General features: G+C 48.4%; 1 protein-coding gene across 3 annotated transcripts in view; it reads left to right on the forward strand.

The window, feature by feature from the left end:
* The window catches only part of MTR (5-methyltetrahydrofolate-homocysteine methyltransferase), a 97,799-nt gene that overhangs the window by 69,804 nt on the left and 895 nt on the right, over positions 1–27,100 (forward strand). For all 3 annotated transcript variants that reach the window (XM_053667883.1, XM_053667884.1, XM_053667885.1), the window contains exons 23-32: positions 2,225–2,292; positions 2,832–2,952; positions 9,041–9,122; positions 15,588–15,686; positions 16,965–17,040; positions 19,194–19,349; positions 20,766–20,962; positions 25,496–25,696; positions 26,366–26,558; positions 26,659–26,771. In XM_053667883.1, coding sequence (XP_053523858.1) covers positions 2,225–2,292; positions 2,832–2,952; positions 9,041–9,122; positions 15,588–15,686; positions 16,965–17,040; positions 19,194–19,349; positions 20,766–20,962; positions 25,496–25,696; positions 26,366–26,558; positions 26,659–26,771 — 1,306 coding nt within the window. The remainder of the gene's footprint in view (positions 1–2,224; positions 2,293–2,831; positions 2,953–9,040; positions 9,123–15,587; positions 15,687–16,964; positions 17,041–19,193; positions 19,350–20,765; positions 20,963–25,495; positions 25,697–26,365; positions 26,559–26,658; positions 26,772–27,100) is intronic.

The raw sequence follows: 27,100 nt of genomic DNA on the forward strand, positions 1-27,100 counted from the left end.
CCTTTTATCCTTTTAAAAAAACTAGTGATTTTGATTCTGCTCTGCCTCCCTCAATTACTGTATTTGTCATTCAACAGTTGATAATACCGAGGCTCAGTGAAGTTCAGTGATTTCTTCATGGTCACACACAGTTAGCAAGTGCAGGCCATACTCAGGGCACCGAGACTCTGTGCTATGTCAGTTTACTTTCCAATATGTATTTAATTTATAACATTAAACAACTTTAAATGTAATTTCTAATATTAATAGTCTAGTTAAATTCTTCTTAAGAAATAATTTAGAATCTTTCAAAATCCACACCCAAGGATATGTTTATTGATTTGAGAGAGAGAGAGAGAGTGAGAGAGAGAGAGAGAGAGAGAGGAGGGAGAGAGAGAGAGAAACATCAATCAGTTGCCTCTCATACTTGCCCCAGCTGGAGATTGAACCCACAACCTAGGTATGTGGCCTTACTGGGGATCGAACCGGCAATGCTTCAGTGCACAGGACAGTGTTCCAACCAGCTGAGCCACATGGCCAGGGCTAGAATATTTTTAAATATTATTGATCAAATACTTGATTACATGAAAGTAGATTTTAGATATACTTTAATAATAATTATATAAAGATAAATGTGGACTTTCCCACTTAACAGATAATACACACTATTTAATTCTATAAGAAAAAGTACTATATAGCAACAGGAAATTTAAAATTAGATACCATACATCTAGTACTTTAAAAACTATGGATTTGGTGATACAAATAGTGAGGCATATTTATATTTTAACCAGTGGTTCTTAAAATAACTGCCTAGTATGTATAAAAAAATAAGCAATATGTAGCCAAGAATGAAATACTTTTAAACTGTATCATCATGTTACAGTGTTCAGCTGAGTGAGGAGAGTGACTGTGTCTAAGTCAAGGGCACACTGGTCTGCCTCCCCTCCACACCTCACTCAGAGGCTTTCAACTTGATATATGTGAGTGTCTGTGTGTCTGTGTGTGTGTACATAAAAAGCACATAGCATAGTTTCCCAGTGTCGTTGAGATATAATCGACGTACATTGTGTAAGTTGAGGTATACAACCCTGTATACCTCAACTTACACAATGAGACACCTATACACTGCAGTTGATTTGAGACACCTATACACTGCAATTGATTACCACCACAGCGGTAGCTGACACCTCCGTTTCTGCCACATAATTATGCCACATAATTTCTGTTTCTTTCTGTGGTACGAACACTTAAGATTCACTGCTTTAACTCTTTCAAGCATGTACCACAGCATCGTTAACCGTATTCACGGTGCTGTGTGTCACATCTCCAGAACTTACCCATCTTCTGACTGGAAATCTGTGACCCTTGGCCAGCATCTCCCCATTTCCCCTCTCCATCCCCTGGAAACCACATTTCTTCTGCAGAGTAAAAGGGACTTCACCGTAATATTTATTTTTAAGTCCTATGTATCCTTAAATAGTAGGATGTTTTTGTAGAAGTGTTTAATGAAGCTTACATTTTTTTCTGGATTAGAAGCTCAAATTAAATGTTTATATTTACAGCTCTGTTATAAATAAGCACTTCAGAAACATTATAAAATTAACATTTTTCTATAACATTTATTTTTATTCTTCTTAATATCTCAAGTGGCAAAATACAAGACTGTATGTAAGAAAAGGCCTCCAGCAAACAGGCGCAGGGTATTGAGCTCAGAGTGAAGAGGGGACACCAAGGGCGGTGGAGATGTAGGTGGGGCGGCAGGAAGGGAGGGGAGGGACAGCCAGAGGGGTGGTGGGCGGGGTGGCAGCACATGGGAGGTGCACTGGGTGTGACCCACACTTTCCTCCCTAGGCGCCAGGTCCCTTCCCTCAACCAGAGTTCCCAGGGCCAGTGGGTTCAGGATTTGCCACTAAATTGAATACTTAAAAATGGTTAACAGGGCAAACTACACATTACATATTTTTGATAGGCCAAAAGCTATTGAACTATATACTTTAAGTGGATGAATTTTATGCTATGTGAATTATATATCAATAAAGCTGCTTATAAAAGCTCAGCACTGTGCCTGGTGTTTGGTTAGGTACTCAGTAAATGATCAACGTATTTGTAGTTATCTGTTCAGTGAGCATTTCAGGGCGATTCCAGTTTACGTCAGAGCACTATTTGATGGCTGAATACAATGTTCGTGTGTGTCTCTAATGCTTTCTCTTCAGTCTTCTCATGCCCCGTTTCTGTACCTCAGAGTCATCGACTTGGGAGTCATGACTCCCTGCGAGAAGATACTGAAGGCGGCTCTTGACCACAAAGCAGGTACTGCGCGCCTGGTCTCCGGGCAGCTCCGCAACGCCCGTCCGTGGGGCCTGGCAGGACAGGCGGGCAGGAGTGCCAGCTCTGGTGGGGGCTGGCCGCTGCAGGGTCCTTCCTCGGGAGGTTGAAGAGGTGAATGGGACGTGGAACTGCTGTCCCACTCTGCGGGAGGGGATGGAGACAGCTTTCTCACAGGAGAACAGGGTCGTGCGGGTTTTTCCTCTGTGCATCGTGTTTATGTTTCTTGACACGCTGTGACGTGTTCCAGTGCTGGCCATCATGCCTAGATACTTATTCTACTGCATGGCTTACCCAAACTGTGGCATGTACACTATTGCAACCTTAAGGTGCAGATCATCTTTACTGCCAAAAGCAAGCAATACATTGAAACCCCCAGTCAGAAAAGATTTCTTAGAATTAGAAATTGGGGATTCATATTATGTCTTGTCTTTGTTACAAAAGTTTTTTAAATGACTCTTCACAGTTTTTGTCCTTTTCTGTCATCCTCCTAATTTGTCCCTTTTTTCCTTTTTAAATAATAGACATCATTGGCCTGTCAGGACTCATCACTCCTTCCCTGGATGAAATGATATTTGTTGCCAAAGAAATGGAGAGATTGGGTATAAAGATCCCGTTGCTGATTGGAGGGGCAACCACTTCTCGGTAAGTTACACTCACAAGCTTTGTGCCTCACTTCACATTCTCGGGGGTGGCGGTTAGGACGCTGCCAAGTGCCCCTGCGGACAGTGGCAGGACCGGCGTTGCTGTTCCTTACACCTTTCAGTGCCTTGGCTGCTTGCACAGAAGCATGTGCACTCTCCGGCCTTCACCTGGGCAAGGGAGAGTGCCTTTGGAGCGCGCCCTAGGAAGCCTTCCTGGTCCCGCCGCAAGAGCCCTTTCCTCGGTCCTCTCACCTGCCATTCAGTTCCTGCGACTTGTAGTGAAAGCTTCTGTCAAAATCAGACTAAGCAGAGGAGCTGTGTTTTGGCACAAAGACCTGGCATGAACTTTAGCCACTCTTGGTCCTGAAGCAGGCGTCTGGTGGAATAATTACAGGTTCCCTTGATGAAAAGCCAACCTGTGGTAGTGCATACAGACAGTGAGAAGGAACCAAAGGCTCACTTTGGGATGTTTTTAAAAGGGGGGAGCTTTGGCTTAAACAACTTAAAGAGGAAAGAGTTCAAATTTAGTCACGTGATCATTATTCAGTTTGTCAGATTTTTCCTGGGGTCATGATCATAATGATATTTGGTAAGAAATGTGTTAATTATTACGTGGTTTAGACTTTTCATGCCACTTTCATTATGCTGCACACGTTAACTCTGTCAGGGAATAATGCCCAGTGGAGCGTTGAACTTGACAGTCTCACAGGCATGCAGGAAAGGGTGGCCAGAGGCACTGCCAAGTTCCTTCTGTACTAGAAACCTGTATGTCAGCCAGGTTCTCCAGACATGGAGTGGCTGCAGTGCACACACATGCAGGGAGACTGAGAGGACTGATTTTAGGAACTGGCTCGTGACTGTGGGAGCTGCTGAGTGTGGACTCCTCAGGGAAGGCAGCAGCTGGAGGCCTGGCTGGAGCTGGCGAGGCGGTGCTGTTGGGAGGCAGGCGTCCTTCCCCGGGGCACCTCCACTGTTTCTTGTACAGTCTTTGACTGATGAAGCCTGCCCACGTTGTGGAAGGTCGTCTGCTTCGCTCAGGGTCCACTGGTTTTAATGCAAATCACATCTAAAAATGCCCTCACAGTCTCATCTAGATCAGTGTTGGACCAAAAACCGGACTCCGTGGTCTTGCCGGATGAACATTCATGATCTGAAGGGATCGTTTTCATGAGTCAGAGTGTTACATGTGATTGGTCCAGTAGCTGCTTTTCATACTTGGGGACTCAGTAGTGTGGCTGTTGCTCACAGCAGAGTACAGGGTTTGGTTTTCCACGAGGGACTTCCCCAGGAGGAAATGTGGCAGATAGGTTTCCAGGGATGTGCCTGACCACCGATGATGGAGGTTTCAGTGGGCGTGGTCTTGGGTAACTGACGATTGTGGGGTGAATGTTTATTAGCTTAGTAAAGAGAATGGCAAGAGAACCTGCAGACCACTGTCAGAATGCCCTTTTAAAATCACAGTTATAAAATAGAATAAATAAATGAGCAACTGTAATGAAATGCATTGAGTTATGTAAATGTGATGCTGATTTCTTCCAAAATAAGAACCATTTTGTATGGCAGGACAGCACCTCAGAAGTTCAAGATCAGGAAACCACATATCTTGTGCATAGTAGAACATTTCCAAATAGTCCATTCTTTTACATCTCTTACAAGTGAGAGTCACCGGATTAAAGAGGTTTTTAAAAAAACATTCAGAAGCAACAAGAACTTCACAGGGCTCCTTTCCAGGGGCAGTAACCACTGTTCTGTATCTGTCACCATTGGCTGGGTTTGCCTGCATCCCAGCCTTGTCTCCGGCCACATGCACCCTCTGTGTGTGCTGGGGGCCCACACTTGTTGTTACAACAGTTGTTTTTCCTGTTGCGGTTTAATGGTCCATCATATAATATACTACATCTTCTTTCTTATCCATGCCGTTGTCGGTGGACACTTCTTGGCGTTTACAGTTTGGGACTATTACACAGCATGCCGCTGCGCCTGAACGTCTGCCCTGAAGCCGGCTTGCCGGGTGGTGAGGCACACCTATGGTCCTCGCATTAGGTCTTGCCAGGCAGTTTCCCGAAGTGCATGTGCCAACAGCTCCCCCCAGCAGTCCCGAGATAGGCCGCCGTTCCTCATCACGTTCTGTTTTACCCGTTTGGGTGTGTGTGTGATATCTTGACATGGTTTTCATTTGTATTTCTCTGCTGACTGGTGATATTGAACACTTTTTAATGTCTTTGACCACTTTTTTTGACCATTTGGATGTGCTTTTTAAGTCTTTTAAAATTGCTTAGTTTGCCTTTTTTCTTCTTATTGATTTGCACGCGCTCTTTGTTAGTATTATATACAGCTCTTTATAACAAATACATTTTACAAATAGAGTCTTCCAATATGGCTTGCCTGTTGCTGTCTTAGGGGTATTTTTGGATAACAAAAACTCTTAATGTTTATGAAGTCTGATTTAATCTTCTCCTTGGCGGTCGGAGCCTTTTGCACCGTGTGGAAGCCCACCCGCCGGCAGGGCAGCTGTGCTGGAGCCCCGGGCTGGAAGGCCCGATGCCCTCTGGGAGCCTTGTTACTACCTCCTGCAGGCCTGCTGCGGGCTCGGCAGCACTCCAGATCTGTCCTCTGCTAATTGCACTTGAGCAGATGGCCGGCGGCTCAGGATGTCCAGGTTGTCATGAGAGCAGACCCCGGAGGGGCTGTGACACCACTGTGACACTGAGGCTTTTCCGGCCCCTGGTGGCCTGCGGTAGCATCACAGAATTAGACTCGTCTCCCTGAGACACCGGAAAGGAGGCTGAAGCCTGGCCATTGGACAGGTCCCTGGAGGGGTCAAGAGGTTATACAGACTTGTGGCGGAAATATGCTCAGAGCGTCCCCTTTTAATCTGGAGCTGTGAGAAAATGGAAAGCTGAATGTTCTCCTGCGTGTGAGGCAGGCGGTTTTGGTGGCACAGACCAGAAATGACTTTGCTGGAAATCTGGTCCAGGCAGCCACACCGCTTCTCAGGGGCATGAGTCTGGCAGTTAGTGCTCGGCTTTTAACTGTTTTAAAGCCAATAGCTGTAAAATGTCCTTTTTATTTATTTTATTTTTTATGAATAATAAAGAATTCAACAGGACGTCATGTTGCTCAAAGCTAGAGGTAATTTTCTGATTTTTTTTTTAATTGTCAAGAAGTAAGGTGCTGACTTACAGATTTAATGTGATTTTCCTCTTTGAGTTGACTGTGGGAAGCTTAGCATGCAGGCCTATGTTCTGGATTTCATGGAATGGATTTTATATGCTGATTTTACTCCTGATTGCATCTTAATTTCCCCTTTCTCTCATTTTCCTCGCCGTGTTTGAAATTTTGGTCATGTAGCATTTATGCAAAACGTTAAATTAATTCTGGGATAGGATACGACCTGAAATAAATGTTTGGCGTTCCTGTTCTTTTTCAGAGTTTTAGAGATGGTTTTTCAAGGTTAACACTGTCATGCCCACGTGGCAGGTATGGGGGATGATAACTTAAACCAGAAGTGTTGACGAGTGACTTAGCAGAGCTGGATTTGGGACTCGGACTCAGCGTCTAGCCCTTTGCTCTTGGTGAGTAGGAAGGGGAAGAGAGAGTCCAGTGTTCTGTAGTTTTTCAGACTTCAGAAAGAAGTCCTTGCCCAGCTGGACAAGCCTGCATCAATGAGAGCCGAGAGGAAAGTGGCATCGATGCCTTATTATTTGATTAGGAAACCAAGAGCACTCTCACTGGCTGAGCGAGCTCAGATTCCGTGCCTGTGCTCATCTAGCTCTGTCAGTTTTACGCTGGAAAGTGGCACTTCGCTTCTGACTTATGTTCTTACTTCAGCGGTGGAGCCCGTCAGGTGCTTCTCGGTGCCCGTGCCCAGAGGACCATCAGAATGGCCAGGACTGCACTGACAACCCTGGGATGCTTAGTAAATATTAACTGTGTTCATTTAAAATCTTGAAGTTGTACTGGTTCTCTTTAAGACAAATACCACCTAAGTACATCAGTCAGGCCTAAAACAGTGTTCCCTGGAGGAACTTCCTGCAAAATCTCTACCAAGTTCTATTTGTGTGTTCAGGAGCTGACCGTCTGAAGAAGAGGAAGCAAGCAGAGTCTGACCTGTGCTCTGTTTTGAAACTGGAAGCAGCTACTTTCCCTACTCTTTGAAAATCTGCCCCTTCGTGGAATACACGAGAAACCTTCAAGTCTTCGGGCCCCGAGCACACACACAGTGGGCACAAAACAGGTCCTCGGGAGGCAGGGAGGTGGTCTGCCTCCAGGGCCGTGGTCTGGCGCCTGCCGCCCTGCCACCCAGCTCCCCCATCTCTTGCAGTAACTGCCTCAGGCCTGAACTTACCCCTCACGGCTCAGTTCTCGTGGCTATGGCGCTAGTCCTTTGCTTCCTATTCATGTACCAAGATGTGCTTAGAAAGAAAGAGGCCTGGGAGCAGCCTTGTTACCCTCATTTTAAAGGAATTTCTAGAGCCCTCCCTGAGAAGCCTACAAAAAACTTTCACATGTACTGCATTTTTAACTTCCTCTTGGTTTTTAAAATGACCTCAGGGACCCACCTTTATCAGGACATGTCCAACAATCCAGAGGAATGAAAGTAAAATTTGAGCTCTCCCTGCCCACCCTCAGTCCCCCTCCCCTCCGCATAACCAGTGCTGGCGCTGCGATGTGTGTCTCTCGGTGTTCTTTCTCACTATTCAGAAACACCTGTGAGGTTCGTTGGTTGGGGCTGGTGAGGGTGGTAGTGTTTGTTTTTAAAAAAATAGAATTGTATTAAACCTATTGTCCTGCGTCTTTGTTTTTTTCTCACATACTAGCATCTTCTGGACATCATCACAAATGAAAAAACATTTCACTTAAGGGGATCAATCCGGAATGTCTTCCTTGGGGGTGGAGTGCTGCCGCCGTAGAGCAGAAGGGAGGAGGAGGAGCAGTGGCGAGCGCTGCCCACCGGCGGGGGCCATGGCCGCCAGCCCCTGGGGGGGTTCAGGGCCCTGGTGTAATGCTGGGAGGGCGGGTAATGCGCTGCCAACTCTCACTTTACTGTGTTGTGTCGTAAATGAAATAGGTATAGAATCTTTGCTGTTGCTATAAATATTCAGTAATCAGGGCGTTTTGTTTTACACTTTGCTCAATTAGGTAATTTTAAGGATTAAAGGGTGTCTCCTTGCCAGTACTAACATTTTCAGGTTCAGCAGTAGGGGTTTGGGGCTAAGCCAATGTTGTTATGAAATATTTTTGTTGCTTTCGCCTCTCTGTGGTATTCGGTGTTGGATTTACTTGGGGCCTGAGGTTCCTTAATATAACCAGAGACATTGAAATTAAGAGCAAATACACAGTAACCAGAGGGGAGGTGGGAGGGGATAATGGGGGGAGAAGAAGAGTTTTCAGGAACACCTATAAAGGACACATGGACCCAAACGAAGGGGGGTGGGATCGAAGGCGGGAGGTGGGGGTGGGTGGGGTGGGGGGAGTGTAGGGGGCAAATGCAAACAACTGTTCTCGAACAACAGAAAAAGAAAGTTTAAAAAAAGTGATACAATTAAATACTGATGAAATAAATGCACACACACACACACACACACACACCAAGGTAGGGTTGAGCCAGGGTGTGGTGGTGTCTCCCAGGAACAGTGTTCAGCAGCTGAGAGTACGTCCTGCCTAGTGTCTGCTTCCGCAGGAGTCCTGGCTGGTACCCCAGCCTATTAGGAGGAAGAAACTCAGCTTGATCTTTATGACATCAAAGTGTCATTGCCTGGGCTGGTTGGCTGCCTTGGTTCAGACAGGCTGCCGATTGACGAGGTCGCAGACTTGTCCCCCACTGCAGAGGGCTGAGGGCAGAGTCTTTCTCACTCGTCACAGACTTCTTTATAGCCTGGGCCAGTGGATCCCTGTCTTCCCCCATCTCAGGGTGGGAGAAAGTCATTCTTCATTTACAAGGAAAATTTGAAGTTCAATACGTGGAAGAGCCTTGACTGTTTCTCCGGAAAGTGCTGTGGGAACGGCAGCTCTGACAGTTCTGAGCAAGGCTGGGTGGGAGCTGACAGCACTGGTGGATGAGTTTTCCTTCCGATCTCTGTTTGCAGGACCCACACAGCAGTTAAAATCGCCCCGAAGTACAGTGCGCCTGTGATCCACGTCCTGGACGCGTCCAAGAGCGTGGTGGTGGTGAGTGCGGGGCTCGCCTTGCTCAGGATGTTGGGAAGGGAGGGAGGGTAGAGAGCACTGCAGGTCAGGGGTGTCGCCCAATGTCTATTTATTTTTGTCCAGTTCCACTAAAAGTGTGAAAAATAGCCTATGGCTCCTGATGGTGTCCCTGCCATTGTGTACATCGCTGGAAGGGGGTCACTGAGTGTGCCGGGGGCTTTCATAGGCCCCTGACTGAACAGGCACCAGGAGTGCTGGTCTGAGGCACAGGAAGGCAGGACCAAGGCACCTCGGAGCTGGATGTCAACCCAGAGAGCGTGCTCTCAGCCACTGAGAAATGCGTGCAGACACGGACGTGTGCTTTCCTAACTCCTTGCTGGAGCTAGAGGAATGCAGAATTTTTTCAAAGTCCTGTTTCTAGATTTAAAAGAAAACATTGAACCTGGAATGGGCCGGATGACCCTACCTAAGACAGAAAAACATTCACCTGCCCTGGCCAGTGTGGCTCAGTTGGTCAGGCATTGCCCTACAAACCAAAAGGTCGCCGGTTCGATTCCCAATGAGGGCACATGTCTGGATTGTGGGCTCTGTGCTCCGCGGCCTCAGGGTGCCAGCAGATGGCAGAAGGCATCCAGTCGATGTTTCTCTCCCACATCAATACTCCTCTCCCTGTCTTTCTCCCTCCCTTTCTTCTCAAATAAAACTTTTAAAAACTAAAAAAAAAAAAAAAAAAATTCACTTGATATTCAAAATCCAGAATGATAGGTTTTTTTCTCAGTGAGTGCAGTCAGCAGTTTAGCTCAGTGTTTTTCCTTCCTTTTCTCCATCCATGAAGCCCAATGCCCTCTCTCACTGCAGCTGTTACTCTTTCCACTGAATGACAGGATAGGATAGCGAGGAGGTAGCTGGATGACCCTGTGTCCAGCAGTCTCCAAGTTTTAGCCACAGGAGCCTTGTTCTCAGGGCCTGTCTCATCTGGAACGCAGAGTGGCACAGTCGAGAGCTGCCCTTCCACCTGTGTCCCGCTCCCAGTTCTCATCGAAGGAGCGCCCTTCCCAGACCACTCGTCTAGTCCAGCGTGCCCAGTTTGCAGGGGAGGGGAGTACCGAGGGGCTGGTGCCATGTGAGCCCACAGCCCAGACGAGGGCGACCGTGTTTCCTGAGCTGTTTTCCAGAGGAAAACAGGTTCTTTCAGACCTGTGACTTGATGTGTATGAAAGTTACATTAGAATTGCTGAGATTATTAAAAACTTACAGTGTGGTCTTCCAGCCAAGATGGAGGCATAGGTGGAAACACTGTGCCTTCTCGCACAACCAAGTTTAAAGACAACAAAGTTTTAGTAACAAAAATGCAACCGAAACAGAAAATTGCGCTGTGTGGAAGTCTGACAACAACGAGCCATTCATACAGACCAGTAAGAGGGGTGGAGTCAGCGTCTGGCAAAGCGGGGTGGCACAGGAAAAAGTAGCCAGACCAACCCAGGCATGCAGGCGGCGGTTGGCAGACCCCAGGAGTGGGGTAGCAACAGTGGACCCAGTGAGGGCGCAAGGCAGCTGGCTGACCCCGGTCACACATTCACACTCAGATAAACCAGTCGAAGGAGTGAGCAATGAGACAGACCACGCAAACCAGGGCCCCAGTGCCGGGAATTAAAGCCTAAAAGCACCAATTGGAAAAACTTTCTGGGGTCAAGGTGCTAGAAGAGGCTCTCAGGCTCACAGAGTTTGTTGGAGAGACCCACAGGGTCCTGGAGGGTACACAAGCCCACACGTCCCGGAACCAGCACCAGAAGGGCCCAATTTGTTTGCAGGAAGCAGCAGAGAGAGAGAGAGAGAGGAACAAGCACCATTGCCTCTTTCTGACACCGCCCCCATGTAGCGTCACAACCCAGCAACCTGGGTGGCCCCTACCTGGTGAACACCTGAGGCTCCACCTCTCATACATAACAGGCGTGAACAGACCAAAAACTTCATGGCTCAAGAAGAAGAACAGCTCAAAGCCCCAGAGCCAATACTTCTAAGCAACCAAGAGATAGCCAACCTATCAGATGCACAGTCCAGAACACTGGCGATCAGGATACTCACAGAATTGGTTGAATTTAGTCACAAATTAGAGGAACAAATGATGGCTAAACTAAGTGAAATGAAGGGAAATGCACAGGCAACCAATAGTGATGGAAAGGAAATGGACTCAGATCAAGGGAGTGGACCAGAAGGAAGAAAAAAATGACCAAACAGAAAAGAATGAAGAAACAAGAATTCAAAAAATGGAGGAGAGGCTTAGGAACCTCCAGGACATCTTTTAACATTCCAACATCCGAATTATAGGGGTACCAGAAGGGGGAAAGGAATAGCCACCAGTGGAAAACTTATTCGAACAAATAATAAAGGAGAACTTTCGCCCTGGCTGGTGTAGCTCAGTGGATTGAGCACGGGCCTGTGAAGCAAAGGGTCACGGTTTGATTCCCAGTCAGGGCACATGCTTGGGTTTCAGGCTGGTTCCCAGTGGGGGACACAGGAGAGGCAACCACACATTGATATTAAAAATAAATAAATAAATAAATACATAAATAAATAAATAAATAAATACATAAATAAATAAAGGAGAACTTCCCCAATCTGGCAGAGGAAATAGACTTCCAGGAAATCCAGGAAGCTCAGAGAGTCCCAAAGAAGTTGGACCCAAGAAGGAACACACCAAGGCACATCATCATTACATTAGCCAAGATTAAAATGAAGGAGAGACTCTTAGAAGCAGCAAGAGATAAGGGGACAGTCACCTACAAAGGAGTTCCCATCAGACTGTCAGCAGATTTCTCAAAAGAGACCTTACAGGCAAGAAGGGGCTGGAAAGAGGTATTCCAAGTCATGAAATCCAAAGACCTACATCCAGGATTGCTCTGTCCAGCAAAGCTTTCATTTAGAATGGAAGGGCAGATAAAGTGCTTCTCAGATAAGGTCAAGTTCAAGGAGTTCATCATCACCAAGCCCTTATTATATGAAATGTGAAAGGGACATATCTAAGAAAAAGAAGATAAAAAAGATGAACAGTGAAAGGACATTAAACTCACAGTTATTAAGAACCACACCTAAAACAAAAGCAAACTAAGAGGACAGCTAGATCAGGAGCAGAACCATAGAAATGAAGATCACATGGAGGGTTAGCAACAGGGGAGTGGGAGAAGGAGAAGGGGAGAGAAGATACAGAGAATAAGTAACAGATAGTAGGTAGAAAATAGATGGGGGGAGGGCAAGAATAGTATGGAAATATAAAAGCTAAAGAACTTGAGACACATGGACATAAACTAAAGGGGGGAATGGTGGGGGAGGGGTGTGCACGGTGGAGGGGAATGAAGGGCGGGGAATGGGGCAACTGTAATGGCATAATCAATAAAATATTTTTTAAAAAAGTTAGAGTGTGCCAGATTCTATGCTAAATGCTGTACCTGGGTTCCTCACTGACTCCTTATGAGGTAGACACCTTCATTATCCTCATTTTAGAGATGAGGAAATGGGATGAAGAGGTTTGTGACTCCTTGAGGTCTCACATCCATCAGGGATTTGATGCAGCTGGTCTGGCTCTAGGCCACGTGAAACTTGCTCCCATTAATACTATTTAATGATGTTCTTTTAAGTCAGTCTGGAGTTATACAATTGCAGCTTTTTAATTTGCCATTGATGTAGTTATAGATAGCATGTAAATAAACCATATTTCTATACTTCAACTTCAAAACAACTTTTTGTATTTTGTTTTTGGATTGTAAGGAGCTTATATCAGATCCATGGTTGAGTATACACTGGGCCTCTTTTTAAGGCTTATATCATTTTCAAGTGCTAATGAATGACTGCACATTTTCCATTTGCAGGCCAGGCTTTTGGACCTATTTAAGTACAGTGGTACCACTACCCCTGCATCGGGGGAGGGCCTTTAGCTGGGAAGGAAGTGGCCCCTTGATTCCGTTTTGAGGACAGACTCCTCCACCACCTTGAAGGGCTAGTGGCGTGGCCGCCCCGAGAGCCGGCAGAGGCCGGCGCACCGTGTCTGTTCTCTTCACTGTTTGGGCCAGCCGGGCCCCACAGTAGTCAGTCTGCTCTTCTGAACTGCAAGGAATGGCCCCTTTTCTCCCCCTCACCTGAGGCCATCTTTGCATTGCTTTTAGAGAGAGAGGGAGGGAGAGACAGAAATATAAATCACCCACCATTCATACCCCGACCTGGGATCAAACCCGCAACCCAGGCATGTGCCCTGACCCGGGATTGAACCCATAACCCTTTGGTTCAACAATGCTCCAACCAACTGAGGGACACTGGCCAGGCTGGGACTGCCACCTTTTGAAATTACTCACATATAAGTCTGATGAGAAGTCATTTGAGTAACTGCTAGTGACAGTTTCAGGAGTCAGTGGTTGAGCTATTTAGGGCGGCAGCCGGTTCAGATCAAGTGCGGTGAGCGTGGCACGGGCCCGCGCTCTGAGGAACTGTCTTGTGCCCTTGAGAGATTCCAAAACGGGGCATATGTGATAGTTGGGTATTTAGACGTTGTGCCCCCTTTTTTCCTTTTTTTAAAAATAAAAACAAGGTGCCAATATTTAGCTCTTAATAAATTGTAAAATATATGTTCAATAGATTTCCTTATTGTGCTGCTATTGCCATAAAAAGTAAAAGTAAAAAAGGAAAAAGAAAAACTATGCATTGTCCTAGTGGCTGACATGAAAACACACGATGGACTGATTTTATGGTGGAGGGACCATGTAGGGTAACCCATATAACTGGCCATGAACTTGTTTCCATGGGCAAGTCAGCCTGGGCAGGGTGGGGCTTGTCACTGTGCTCCGGGAACAGGGGCTCTGCAGAGGCGTGGGGGTGCCCCCAGACTAGCAGTAGGTGCTTCCGCACAGTGTACCTGTGTCCGGTACTGTCAAGTTCTTTGGATGTTAGGGTTTGGCTTTCTCAGAGTTTAAAATCTGGCAGAATGCCTGCATATGTGGGGGAGCTTGGGAGCAGAAACCCCGTTCTTACTGTCATTGAGCTCTGCTGGGACGAGGACTTCACTGAAGTGGGGTTCGTGTAAGGCGAGCAAGTGCTCGGTGCTGGGAATACCATTTGGAAGCCCATTTTTAGGCTTGCCACCAAGGCCCTTTCTGATTATGGTATGTTCCTTCAGAAAACAATACAGTTTTATATTAACTCAGTGCAGCTGGGTTGCTATTAGAGATACATAGAAAGTTCATGTAGCATTCTGGACATTCAAAGCTGGTAGTCACTCCAGCCATCATCCAGTCCCACTTCCTCAATTTCAGTGATGCTGTTGAATCGTCCACTTTTTAGTGTGTTAGGAAATCCCACTGGAGGATCCAGAGATGGGGTGGTGCCGTGGTTTTTGAACTGAGGTGATCAGTAGCAGTAATTTCTTTTCGTGCGTGTGTAAATTTACTTTGAGTTTTGGTGATAGCCATTCTGTCAACTTGATAATCATCAGCGTGAAGAGTATTCAGCTGATCCCAGCTTCACAATTTACCGAGCAGCCTCACATTTGTCAGATGATAGGTTTCCATTCTTATTTCAGCGGAAGCTCATGATCGACTATGAAGATCAGCCTCATTCCTTCTGCAAACATTTAGGAGGATGCACCTAGCACACGCCAGGCACTAAGCTGCAGAGAAGGACACGCAGTCCACCTTCGTTTGTCCTCTACGAAGGGAAGGGGGTACACAGGCAGGTACCATGCCTGTGGTAAGCACAGGGATGGAGAGACGCACAGAGCGTCTTTGAAACACTAGGAGGACTGCCCAACTAGTGTGTTCTGTGAGTCCCCAAGACCACCCTCACTTTCCGTGACTTGCTAGAAGGACTCACAGAACTCAAAACACTATTATACTCATGGTCCTGGTTTGTTACTGTGAAAGAACACAGATTAGAATCAGTAAAGATAAAACATGCAAAGAGTAGAATCCAGGGAAGACCAGGCAGGAGCTTCCAGGTATCCCCTCCCCATGGGGTCGTAAGGACAGTGCGTAACTCTGCCGTTAGTGGTGCGCAGCAGCACGCACAGGGCACTGCCAACCAGGGGGCTCCCCTGAGCCGTGTTGTCCAAGCCTGTACCGGGATCAGTGACCTGGGCCTGCCCTCCAGGGTCGGGCGGATGTAGCGTGAGCCACGTTCCCCCGGGCATCACATTGTTAGCATAATGTGCCTGGTGGGGACCAAGGCTCCAGGTCAGGCCAGCTGACACTCTTATCAGACAGGATGTTCCAGGGGCCAGTTTGTAGTGGTGGTGGTGTTTGTTTGTTATATTGGAAGGTATAAGATTTAAACCTCCTAGCGAGTTAACTATTTATTGCACTGCCAGGCAGGTGAAGGGGGAGGAAATGGTGTCACCACAGGAAAACTTCCTGAAGAAGGTGTCACGAGAATCAAGCGGTGTTGCACGTCTCAGCTTCTTTTGCTGCTCTCTGGCTCTTGCTGACTATGACCTTGCATTTTCAGTGTTCTCAACTATTAGATGAGAATCAGAAGGAGGAGTACTTCGAGGAGATCACAGAGGAGTACGAAGATATTAGACAGGACCACTATGAGTCTCTCAAGGTACGTAACAAAACCAGATTGTGGCTTGTTTGGGTAATAAAAGGATCCTGCAGTTTTTAATGTGACTGCACTGTTTTGAGAAGGGCAAAGGTTTAGGAACCTTTTAGAGAAGTCCTATTTTCTAGTTCAAATCAGAGTTCTTCCGTGCCTGAGTGTCCAACAATTTTGGTTGTGTTAAAATTTTTCTATTCCCGCAGACAAGCATTGGATAGTATGCGGGAGGTGTTAGGTGCCACGCTAGATGCCCGAGTTCCGGGAATGAATAAAACATGAGCTCATAGCCAGCAGGGAAATGGGAACTGAAGCAGTGTGTGCAGACGGCGCTGCACACCCTTGTTCGTGGGGAACTAGTGGGGAGAAGGAAGGCGTTAGGGCTGTTGAAAGCCTCTCTCCCTGACTGCCCGGCACTGACTGCGCAGGGCAGCGTTTCCTGTCCCCCTCTCAGTGGGCCTCAAGGACCCGCGGGCAGCAGGCATAATTACTCCTTAGAAGTCACTGGGGTGTTTCTTCCTGGTTGTCTTCCTACCGGGCTTTGTGCAGGGGTGCATTTTAGGGGTTGGCTGGGCTGGTGAGAATCTTCATAACAAGCAGCATGAAGAAAACAGGTGTTTCTGAGGGTTGGCCAGCCCCTGGCACTGGTTGGCTCTCCCTCTCCTTGGGTTTGCCCACAGGTGACAGTTGCTTAGTCCTTAGTTCTGCCTGAAAGTCCTCTGGGCTGTGGCCAGTTAACTCTCAGTGCATGTTCTGAAAGTACAGGCCGGAGACATTGCCGGTCAGGCTGCAGGTCCACCTCATGTTTATGGATCGATATATGGTAGGCAGCCCTGGCTGGTGTGGCGCAGTGGATTGAGTGCTGGCCTGCGAACCAAAGGGTCGTGGGTTTCTATTCCCAGTCAGGGCACACGCCTCGGCTGTGGGCCAGGTCCCCTTCGCGGGTGTGTGAGAGGCAACCTATCGATGGAGCTCTTGCACATCGATGTGTCTCTCCCTGTTTCTCCCTCCCTTCCCCTCTCTCTAAAAATAAATAGATACATACATATATAAATAAATTAATTAATTAAAATATTTAGTAGGTATTTATTGAATCTTTATTGTCTGATGTTCTGGTACTGATGTGAAGCCATATTGGATGGAAAAGGAAGAGTATTTCAGGATATGAATTTTTGTTAATAAAAGAATTCTCTTGCAAAACTTACGGACTAGCTTTCTTGGACATACTTATGTAGTAGCAGCTGAAAACCTAAGCATCTCTGATTAAATAACTTCGTTATTTCACAGGAGAGAAGATACTTAACCTTGAGTCAAGCTAGAAAAAACAGTTTCCATATTGACTGGCTGTCCGAGCCTCACCCAGGTGCGTGGACCGTGGAGTGGAGAAAGGCTCCAGGTGGCAAGTGGGGGCCAAAGGGCCGTTTGCATTTACTTGGCTACAGAATGAGACAGGCACTTAGAAGCTCTTGATTGTGTCCAGTATAATGATGAGTGACAGTGATGACTGGTAAATGGGTCCCACGTGTTTGGGTAAGTGAGACCCAAACACTGTTCTGAGAGGGACCCAGTGCAGCTCCGAGTCCTGACCCTGCTCCGTAATGAATGTGCTGCTACCCTACTTCCACCTGAAGAAACAGTTTGGGGTGATAACTTGGAAGGTGGTAGGATTCCGTTGCTGATCTGCCTTCTGAACCCACACTTTTTCCTCTGTGCTGTGCTTGACTGAGCAAGCTCTGGAGACCTGCCTGGTTGCTCTGTCACTGTGTTGGCCTGGGTCCCAGGCAGGCCCAGGCACAGACATGGATTGTCTGGAACTGAAAACGCCCTCTCGTTGAGCAGACCTTTAAAACACTCCAACAAAACAGGGGAGCCTGTTTCTTGTTCGCTCGTTCATTCTCTCTTAATTTATTTGGTTTCCTTCCTTGTGCATTTCTAGCCACCTTTCATGAGGGACTGAAATGTGTAAGATGCTTTGACTGACTCAGAGGCATGAGATACAAATGTGAAACCGAGACAGGTGAACGGGGGTTGTGCTAATTAAATCTGTATTCTCTAGGTAACACCTCACATCAGCTTTCACTGCTCGTGCTGGGCAGAGCCGAGAGAATTAGATTGGAAGTGCTGAGCTGAGTGGGGTTCAGGGGGAGTTGGAAGCCTGGTTCTGATCCCAGCTTGCTCCTGGCTCTGCGTCATCATGTGACTTTGAGCGTCTTCTGATGTGTAAAAAAGGAGTTGCTTTGTGGAAATGGAGGATAGAATAATATGTATAAATCTTTGAAAACTATAAATCACCATATGGTTCAAATTATTACTTTCTCTTTACCTTTCACTGTGAAATTAGAAAAATTTCACAGGGGAAGTTCATTTCAAGCAAGTCTAATATGCAAACACATCTCAGTGGAAAGTGGCCTTTGGAGGCCCCAGCTGCAGGCAGTGGGTGGCGGGCACTGTTCTGGGGGCCGCTGCCCCCCAGCAGGTCTCTGCAGGGCTCTGGGCCCACTACCCGAGGGCATTGGGCCTAGAGGTCCAGCCTTCAGTCATGGTTTTGAAGGCAGCACAGTCTTAGGGTCCTTGCAGGAAGTCAGTAGGGGAGAAGGGGCCCCTTGTCAAGTTCCTTGGTGTTAAAATCTCAAACAGATGAGAAACTTGGGAAGATGAGCTGACTCAAGACCAACATGCAAGAGGGAACTTTACTAGAAGACTATCTATGGTTTCCTTTAGTTACCAAAGAAGGGCTCATCCTAAATAATAAAAAGATGACCAGCAATATATGGGAAAAGGCTACTGTGAACATGTAGGAAAAGGTAGAAATTCCTGGCCAAAAATAAGCTACTCGTGCCTTTCCTGAACTTTCACCTCTCACTTTGACTATCTGATGAGAGCAAGACACTCCTGAGACTTCTGTGCCCCCAGAGGGGAAGGCCCATGCTCTCTGACCTCCCCCCACCCGCCCCACCATTTACAGGGCAGAAAACTGAGGATGGCAGGGCTGGGAAGTGGCAGTGGAGTTGGATTTGGACCCTGGCCTGACCCCCCCCAAGCCTGAGGGTGGGGGACTGTACTGCTGCTCTTGGTGTCCAGGAGGCTCTGTGCACGTGTAGCAGTAGGTGGTGCAGACTGTCGTTTCATGTCTTTAAACTTCATATTCGTGTCTTTCTACAGTGCTCTTTACTGCAGCATTGTTTCCGCTTGTACGTGGGAAGAGTAGCCCGTCTGTGTTTCTCTTGGGCAGGGTTGGGGCGGGAAGGCTGAGGGAAGTCTCCAGGGTGATATAGTCCATTGGCTCCATGGGAGAACGGTTTTATTTAAGTTTCCCTGCAGAATGACTCATTCTCCATGACAATTTAAAGCTCCCCTCTTTGGAAGACACCTCCCACGGGTGGCAGGACGGAGGCATGGCGTGGGAGCCAGCCGAGTGGGAGAGAGCTGGCCGGGAAGGCCTGTGCAGGCAGCCCCGTGCGCAGGGCCTCCGCCTGGGCCTGTGTTGCTGTTGACATCGGTGTGTCTCTCCTGCAGTGACGCCCACGTTTCTGGGGACTCGGGTCTTTGAAGACTATGACCTGCAGAAGCTGGTGGACTACATTGACTGGAAGCCTTTCTTTGACGTGTGGCAGCTCCGGGGCAAGTACCCGAACCGAGGCTTTCCCAAGATATTTAACGACAAGACTGTAGGTTAGTGCAGTACTTCTTCCTTCCTTCTCTGATCTTGGAGGCACAGCACTGGGACTTGGAAGGTTCGGATTATGTAGGATGTGGTTTATCATCATATAACGTGGGGTGTTGTTTTTACGCATTCTTCAGTAAGTGGTTGTTGACGTCAGTTCCATGCCGGGCTCTGTGCTGGGCACCGGGGATACAGCGGGGAAGACAGTGTAATCCCGGCCCCCCGCACCTGGCTGGCTGGTGCAGCCGCAGAGAAAGGGAGCCCAGGTTTCTGTGGACACAAGAAAATGAGGTGGACCTCAGGCTGGGAGGACAGGGGAGGCTTCCTGGAGGAGATGGCATTTGAGGCGATTTGTAAAAACTGAGTGAGGGTTACTGAGGCCAGGCCAGGGGCTGTGAGGTGGCGCTGAAGAAAAGGACATTCTGGGAGAGGGGGCAGCGTGAGAAGGTACAGACAGATGTGTGCTGATTTACGGACTGCGATTGTCCCTCGTGCCTGGAGCTTGGTGGGAAAGGGGCATTTGGGGGATAAGCTGGAGAAGTGGGTGAGTCCAACCCCACCCCCCAAATCTACCCCAAGAGACATGGGATCAAACACTGGGCCATTTGGAGGACGGGGCAGTAGCAGAGCAGGAAGGAGGGGCCTGGGAGAGAGACGCGTGGGACGAGGGCTCAGTGGAGCTTGAAGAAGCGGCCCCGGCCCGCTTCCCAGAGGGTCCCTGCTCTGTGGCTCAGCAGCTCTCGGGCCAGGCAGGGCTGCGGCAGGCAGAGAGGGGCTCTCATTCTGACCTCCGGAGTGACCACAGTGAGCACTGGAGAGGCCAGGAGAAAGCTGGACAGAACATGCCCTTGACGGAGGACTGAAGACCCTGCTGGCCCCTGACTGTGTGGGAGAGGCAGCTCAGGGTCACGTGCAGAGTTGGAAACGTGGAGGAGAGTGTCCCAGGGCCCAGGCCCACTCCGCAGGAGAGATCCTTTGGGAGCCCCTGAGCCTCAGTCGTCCGGGAGCATCGCTGAAGCTGCTCAAGACTCCTCAACCTGCTGCCCGTCTGCAGAGGTCCCTGTGAGGTCAGGGGAGTGGTGTGTGCAGCGGGAGCAGTGGCGGTGGAGGGCTCGGCCTGCCCTGTGTCACTCTGTGACACACTCCCCAGAGCCTACTTTGGGGAGCCACAGGTTGGCGCTCTGCCTTCGTTAAATGGAAACATGTAAGCAGCGGGAGTCGGGGAGACAGACTGGGAACCGCACTTAGCAGGCAGCACAAGACCACCCGCAGCTCCACCCTCGGATGTCTGAGGCCAAACACTGAGCGAGTACTTGAGGGGAAAGAAGGGTGACAAGGGGACAGGGGAGGGTGGTGGTTCTAAAGGAAGCATTTGCTGGTTATGGACATATTTTAAATGAATGCTTATGGTGTCTTCCTAATAGGTGAGGAGGCCAAAAAAGTCTACGATGATGCCCAGAATATGCTGACAGCACTGATTAGGGAGAAGAAGCTGCAGGCCAGGGGCGTGGTTGGGTTCTGGCCGGCGCAGAGCGTCCAAGATGACATCCACTTGTACGCACTGGGCTCCGACCCCCGGGCTGCGCAGCCCATCGCCACCTTTTATGGGCTGAGACAACAGGTACGGTGGGCGGCTGGACCACAGGCAAGCTGCTTCTGCTTTTTGGTGTGAGCACTGAAAAAACATAAGTAAGAATGAAGTAAGTCTGAGCTTTGTATGAAGGACAGCTCTGCCTCACCTCACCCCAAATGACCAATCCCAGGCCCGACCCCGAGGCCTCTGTGAGGACGTGGAGAGAAGGCTGGAGTGCAGGGTTTGCTGATGTGTCAGGTGGTGGCTGCCTCAGTGGTCATGCACATCAGCTTGTACACAGGTCACTGAGACAGGCTGGTGGCGTTCTCTTCAAGGGGAGACAGGCAGGAGCAAACCTGCACTGAAAGTGTCAGGTGCCTGCAGGGCTCCAGATGGACCATCTTGTTTAGTTCCCACACAGCCTTGTTTTCGGGCACTCGATGTGCCCATTATGCAGAGGAGAAAATGCAGGTTGCAGAGAGCGTGCCGAATCCATGGCTTAGAGGGGAGAGCCCAGCCTGTCCTCTCCCCACGGCTGTTCTGTCTCAGCTCCGTCTTCTGTGGCATCGTGAGAACAGGATCTGTGCAGCATGGCCTCCTCTCATATGCCCCCACCTTTCAAAGTGCAGACACCATAGGCACATCCTGTTGGCTGCTGTGAAAAACCATTGTCTTAATGGAGAATGGAACCAGATTCACCAGAGTTATCACTAAGCGTTGCAGTAAATTATTCTTACAAAGCTTCACTACCATTCTAGTCATTTGGAGTGATCGTGTTGCTTCGACTCAACCAAAAAATAGCTCATAATGACAGGTATTTTTACTGCAACAACATCTGAAGACATTCTTAAGTCGAGGACATTGAACATCTTAAGTCGAGGACATTGAACAGTACCAACCAAGGTCAACGAGGGTGGCTGCATCATCAGTCTTCGCTCGGGCTCAGACGCCACAAACACAAGGCAGGGTCTCACGTCAGTTCTGGCTCCTTGTCTCTGGGGACTGTTGACGTTTCTTATTCAGGTGGAACTCAGGTCAGAAGCCTTTCCTGGCCCAGTTTTTCATCCTTCAGGTCCCGTGTCCTCTGAGCTCCTCTCATGTCCAGACCCATTTGTGTCCAGGCATTCTGTGACAGACGGTGTTAGGACATTTCATATACGACTTCTCAGCATATATCTGCTACCTACTCGGATAGGTATTTCTGGAGAGTTCTGGCTGCAGCGACTTCCTGCTCCGGGAGTGTGTTCTGAGTAGCTCTGACGGCAGCTGCAGCCCCTTCTAACATGTGGTGGGGCACTCTGACCCATCTCTCCTTGTGCACAGAAGCTTTGCACCTCCCTCGTGCTTTGTTGTCCCAGAACAATCGATGGCAGCGTACATCTGGAGCCGCTCCTCCGTACACGGCTGGGCCTGGGCTCCATGACGTTTCCACATGCTGTGGTCAAACACCTTGCCTGCCCCATCTCTGCCCGTTATTGGCTGTGTACTTGTTTACTGAACCAGTGAGCACATAGCTCCTAAGCTTCTGACTGGCCACTTGCTTGTCAAATGATCAGTCCTAACCAGTGCTGTGTAACGGTCAGGAGCATTGGTTGTGGTATCAGATGCTGGCCCTGCCACTCTCCGACCTGAGCTAGTCGGTCAACTCTGCCTCAGATTCCTCATCTGCACTGTGGCGCTGATGGGATCACATGCCTGGCATATAGTACGCACTCAACAAAAATTTAGTTATTAGTTGTTTACATTCTCTGCAGAATTACTGATTGTGAAATAGTAAGGTCTGATTTGTCAGTTTAGTGGCAGGGAAGACTCTGTCATTAGCTGAAATTGAAAAGTGGGAGAGGCACATTTTTTATTAAAATTTTTTTGTTGTTGTTCAATTACAGTTATTCCCTTTTCCCCCATTACTCTCCCCACACCCCCCACAGTCATTCCTCCCCCCACTCCATTGTCTGTGTCCATGGGTCCTTTATACACGTTCCTTGACTTGACCCTTCCCCTTCTTTCCCCCATTATCCACCCCCCTCCCCTCTGGTCACTGTCAGTTTGTTTTTTATTTCCATGTTTCCAGTTCTGTTTTACTTGCCTGTTTGTTGTGTTGATTAGATTCTACTTATAGGTGAGATCATGTGGTATTTGTCTTTCACCATCTGGCTTATTTCACTTAGCATAATGCTCCCGAGTTCCCTCCATGCTGTTACAAAGGGTAGGAGCTCCTTCTTTCTTTTCTGCTTTGTAGTATTCCACTGTGTTAATGTACCACAGTTTTTTTTGATCCACTCATTTACTGATGGGCACTTAGGCTGTTTCCAGCACTTGGCTATTGTAAATAATGCTGTGAACATTGGGGAGCGCAGGTTCTTTTGGATTGGTGTTTTAGGGTTCTTAGGGTATACTCCCAGCAGTGAAATTGTCAGGTCGAAAGACAGTTCCATTTTTAGTTTTCTGAGGAAATTCCCTACTGTTTTCCACAGTGGCTGCACCAGTCTGCATTCCCACCAACAGTGCACTAGGGTTCCTTTGTTCTACAGCCTCATGGGCACTTGTTGTTTCTTGCTTTGTTTATGTTGGCCATTCTGATTCGTGTGAAGTACTGCCTCATTGTGGCTTTAATTTGCCCCTCTCTGATAGCTAGTGATGCTGAGCATCCTTTCATATGTCTCTGGGCCCTCTGTATGTCCTCCTTGGAGAAGTGTCTGTTCAGGTCCTTTGCCCATTTCATAATTGGATTGTTTGTCTTCCTGGAGTGAGGTCATGTCAGTTCTTTATATATTTTGGAGATCAAACCCTTGTCCAAGGTATCATTGGTAAATACAGTTTTCCATTTGATTGGTTCCCTTTTTGTTTTGCTGATGTTTTCTGTACCTGTTGAAAGACTTTTAATTTGATGTAGTTTCATCATTTATTCTTTCCTATACATGCCTTGCTCTACAGAACATACTAGTGAAAATGTTGCTGCGTGAAATATCTGAAATTTTCCTGCCTATGTTTTCCTCTAGGACTCTCACGGTGTCATGATGTATATTTAAGTCTTTTATCCTTCTTGAGTTGATTTTTGTGTGTGGCTTAACTTGGCAGTCAGGTTTCATCTGCACATAGCTGTGCAGATGTCCCAGCACCGTTTGTCGAAGAGGCTGTCTTTACTCCATTTATGTTTTGCCTTCTTTGTTGAATATTAATTGCCCACAGAGACTTGGGTTTGTTTTGGGGCTCTCTATTCTGTCCCATTGATCTGTGTGTTTGTATTTATGCGAGTACCAGACTATTTTGATTACAGTGGCCTTGTAATACAGTTTGATACCAGGTATTGTGATCCCTCCTACTTTGTTCTTTCTCAGAATTGCTGAGGCTATTTGGGGTTGTTTATGGTTCCATATACATTTTTAAAAATATTTTATTTATTTATTTTTAGAGGGGAAAGGGAAGAAGAAAGAGAGGGAGAGAAACATCAATGTGTGGTTGCCTCTCATGTGTCCCCCACTGGGGACCTGGCCTGCAACCCAGGCATGTGCCCTGACTGGGAATTGAACTGGTGACCCTTTGCTTCATAGGCCCGTGCTCAGTCCACTGAACTACACCAGCCAGGGCTAAATTTTTGAAGTGTTTGTTCTATGTCTGTGAAATATGTTATTGGTATTTTAATAGGTATTGCATTGAATCTATAAATCGCTTTGGGGAGTATGGACATTTTGATGATGTTAATTCTTCTAACCCATGAACAAGGTATATGTTTCCATTTGTTTGTGTCTTCCTTGATTTCTTTCTTCAGCGTTGTGTAGTTCTGAGTATAGGTCTTTAACCTCCTTGGTTGGGTTTATTCCTAGGTACTTTATTTTTCTTGTTACTATAGCAAATGGGAATTTTCCCCCTAATTTCTGTCTCTGACACTTTGTTGTTGTTGTACAAAAATGCCTTTGATTTATGCATATTGACTTGGTAGCCCTCTGTTTTGCCAAATTCACTTATTAGGTCGAGTAGTTTTTTGGTAGAGTCTGTAGGGTTTTTATTTGAGTCAATGAAGAAGCGAATTCTGCTGAGCTCCTTGTTTGCTGTCAGGCTGGCCCCAGGTCTCCTGAGCTGTCTGTCTTCTGAGCCCCGCCCCCAGCCCATGCGCAGCAGCCCAGGCCTCTGTGGGGCTGGCCTGGCAGAGGGTGTTCAACTTCTTGATGCAGAGTAGAGGCTCATATTTGGTAGCCCCTTTCTGAACATAAAACTTCAAGATTTAATGTTGATTCTGAATAGAAACACTCTGGGAGAATTTTTTTATATGAATGTTTAGGGTTCCAGTTCCTAGCGCAGTGTCTGTGGCCTTCAGTGAGTGGTCAGTGTGTGAAAGAGCAGTTAACTGGTTTCCTGACTACGTATGTCATGTCATGTGTCTAAAAGATCATTTCATTTGCTCATTCAACAAACCTGTATGGACGGCCATGCACCGTTCTAAGTGCTGAGGGCGGCACAGCGCATGGAACAGACAGACGTCCCTGTTGGAAGCCTGTATACTCTGATGAGAGTCCACTACTGTCCACTGTGTGTGCTGCCCGTCCGTGCTCACAGCCCCTCCGCCTGCCCCTTGAATTTCAGGCGGAGAAGGACTCCACCGGCCCGGAGCCGTACCTCTGCCTCTCGGACTTCATCGCCCCACTGCGCTCGGGCCTGCGGGACCACCTGGGCCTCTTTGCGGTTGCCTGCTTCGGGGTGGAGGAGCTGAGCCGGGCCTATGAGGACCAGGGTGACGACTACAGCAGCATCATGGTCAAGGCACTGGGGGACCGCCTGGCAGAGGTAGCCCTGCAGCGCAGCGCTCTGAGCACAGCTGGGGTGGAACCCGGGACAATGCCAGAATGCTAGGCAGCCGCGAGGATCAGATGACTGGCTTTAACACGGTTTAAGTCACATGTTCTCAAATTGTTTTCCCACGTCATCTTTTGGGCAAAGGTGACCCTTCCGTGGTGCAGTTGGAAATCACCCTTAGACCCTTCACTTCATTGGGATGTTTCCTGAGGAGCCTGAAAAATTAAAACCAGATTTCTGTTTCGGAGCTCCTGTTCTACTGGCGGTGTCCTCTGTAGTCGGGGCCCCCAGCCTCCGGGCGTGGACTGGTACCCGCTGCAGCCTGTTAGGAACTGGGCTGCAAGCGAAGTGCACCTGAGCGCCACCGTCTGTCTGTCCCCCTCACCCCCCGCATCCCTCTCTTCCATGAAACTAAAGGGCTGGGGACCTGCTCTATAGATTCCTCCCCTTCATGTGCCAGGAGTGGGGTGCGTTGAGCAGTGGGGAGGCCAAAACCAAGCCAGCAGAGCAGCTAATGACACTACGCAGGAGTCAGGAGTCCAGCCAGTGCCCTCCTGCTGGACATCCCCCAGCTGGTCCAGAGGAGGAGGGTGCTGCCTGGGTGGCTTTGATCGAGGGGTGCCAGCAGCACTGACTCCCCCGCCCCGTCTTGGGCTCCAGGCCTTTGCGGAGGAGCTCCACGTGAGGGTCCGCCGGGAACTGTGGGCCTACTGCGGTGACGAGCAGCTGGACATCGCTGACCTGCGAAGGCTGCACTACAGGGGCATCCGCCCAGCGCCCGGCTACCCCAGCCAGCCCGACCACACGGAGAAGCTCACGATGTGGAGGCTCGCGGACATCGAGCAGTGCACAGGTACGTGCCCAGAAGGGAGCACCCTATTTCCCGAATCAGCGCAGGCGGGACGCCTGCGGCTGCCGGCCCTGGACTCGTGTGCAGTTCTGTCCCTCTCCAGGCATTCGGTTGACGGAGTCATTAGCGATGGCACCTGCTTCAGCCGTGTCTGGTCTCTACTTCTCCAATTCAAAGTCCAAGTATTTTGCTGTGGGGAAGATTTCCAAGGACCAGGTAACTTCACTGTTTCATTGTAGCCGGCATCCTGGGATTCCTGTCTTGCTTAAGTGGAACTGGAGAACCTATTGTACTTCACGTGCAAGTGAGAGACAACAGGAGGGGAAGGACGAGCAAGGTTATCTCAGTTAAGGTCATGTGACTGACCCATTGCCCCGATTCTGGCCCTCTCGTTTACACGCACTCATGCCTGTGTACATGCACACACACATGAGCACACGCGTGAGCCCACACACACCTGCTCACACCCCAGCCAGCTTCTAAGATTCAGATAAGATTTACCCCGTGACCACATTTTTCCTGCCCGGAGAATAGGCAGCTTGGTG

Source organism: Artibeus jamaicensis, unplaced genomic scaffold, assembly GCF_021234435.1.
Source record: "Artibeus jamaicensis isolate MK-2021 breed Jamaican fruit bat unplaced genomic scaffold, CSHL_Jam_final contig_473, whole genome shotgun sequence".
Classification (NCBI taxonomy): domain Eukaryota; kingdom Metazoa; phylum Chordata; class Mammalia; order Chiroptera; family Phyllostomidae; genus Artibeus; species Artibeus jamaicensis.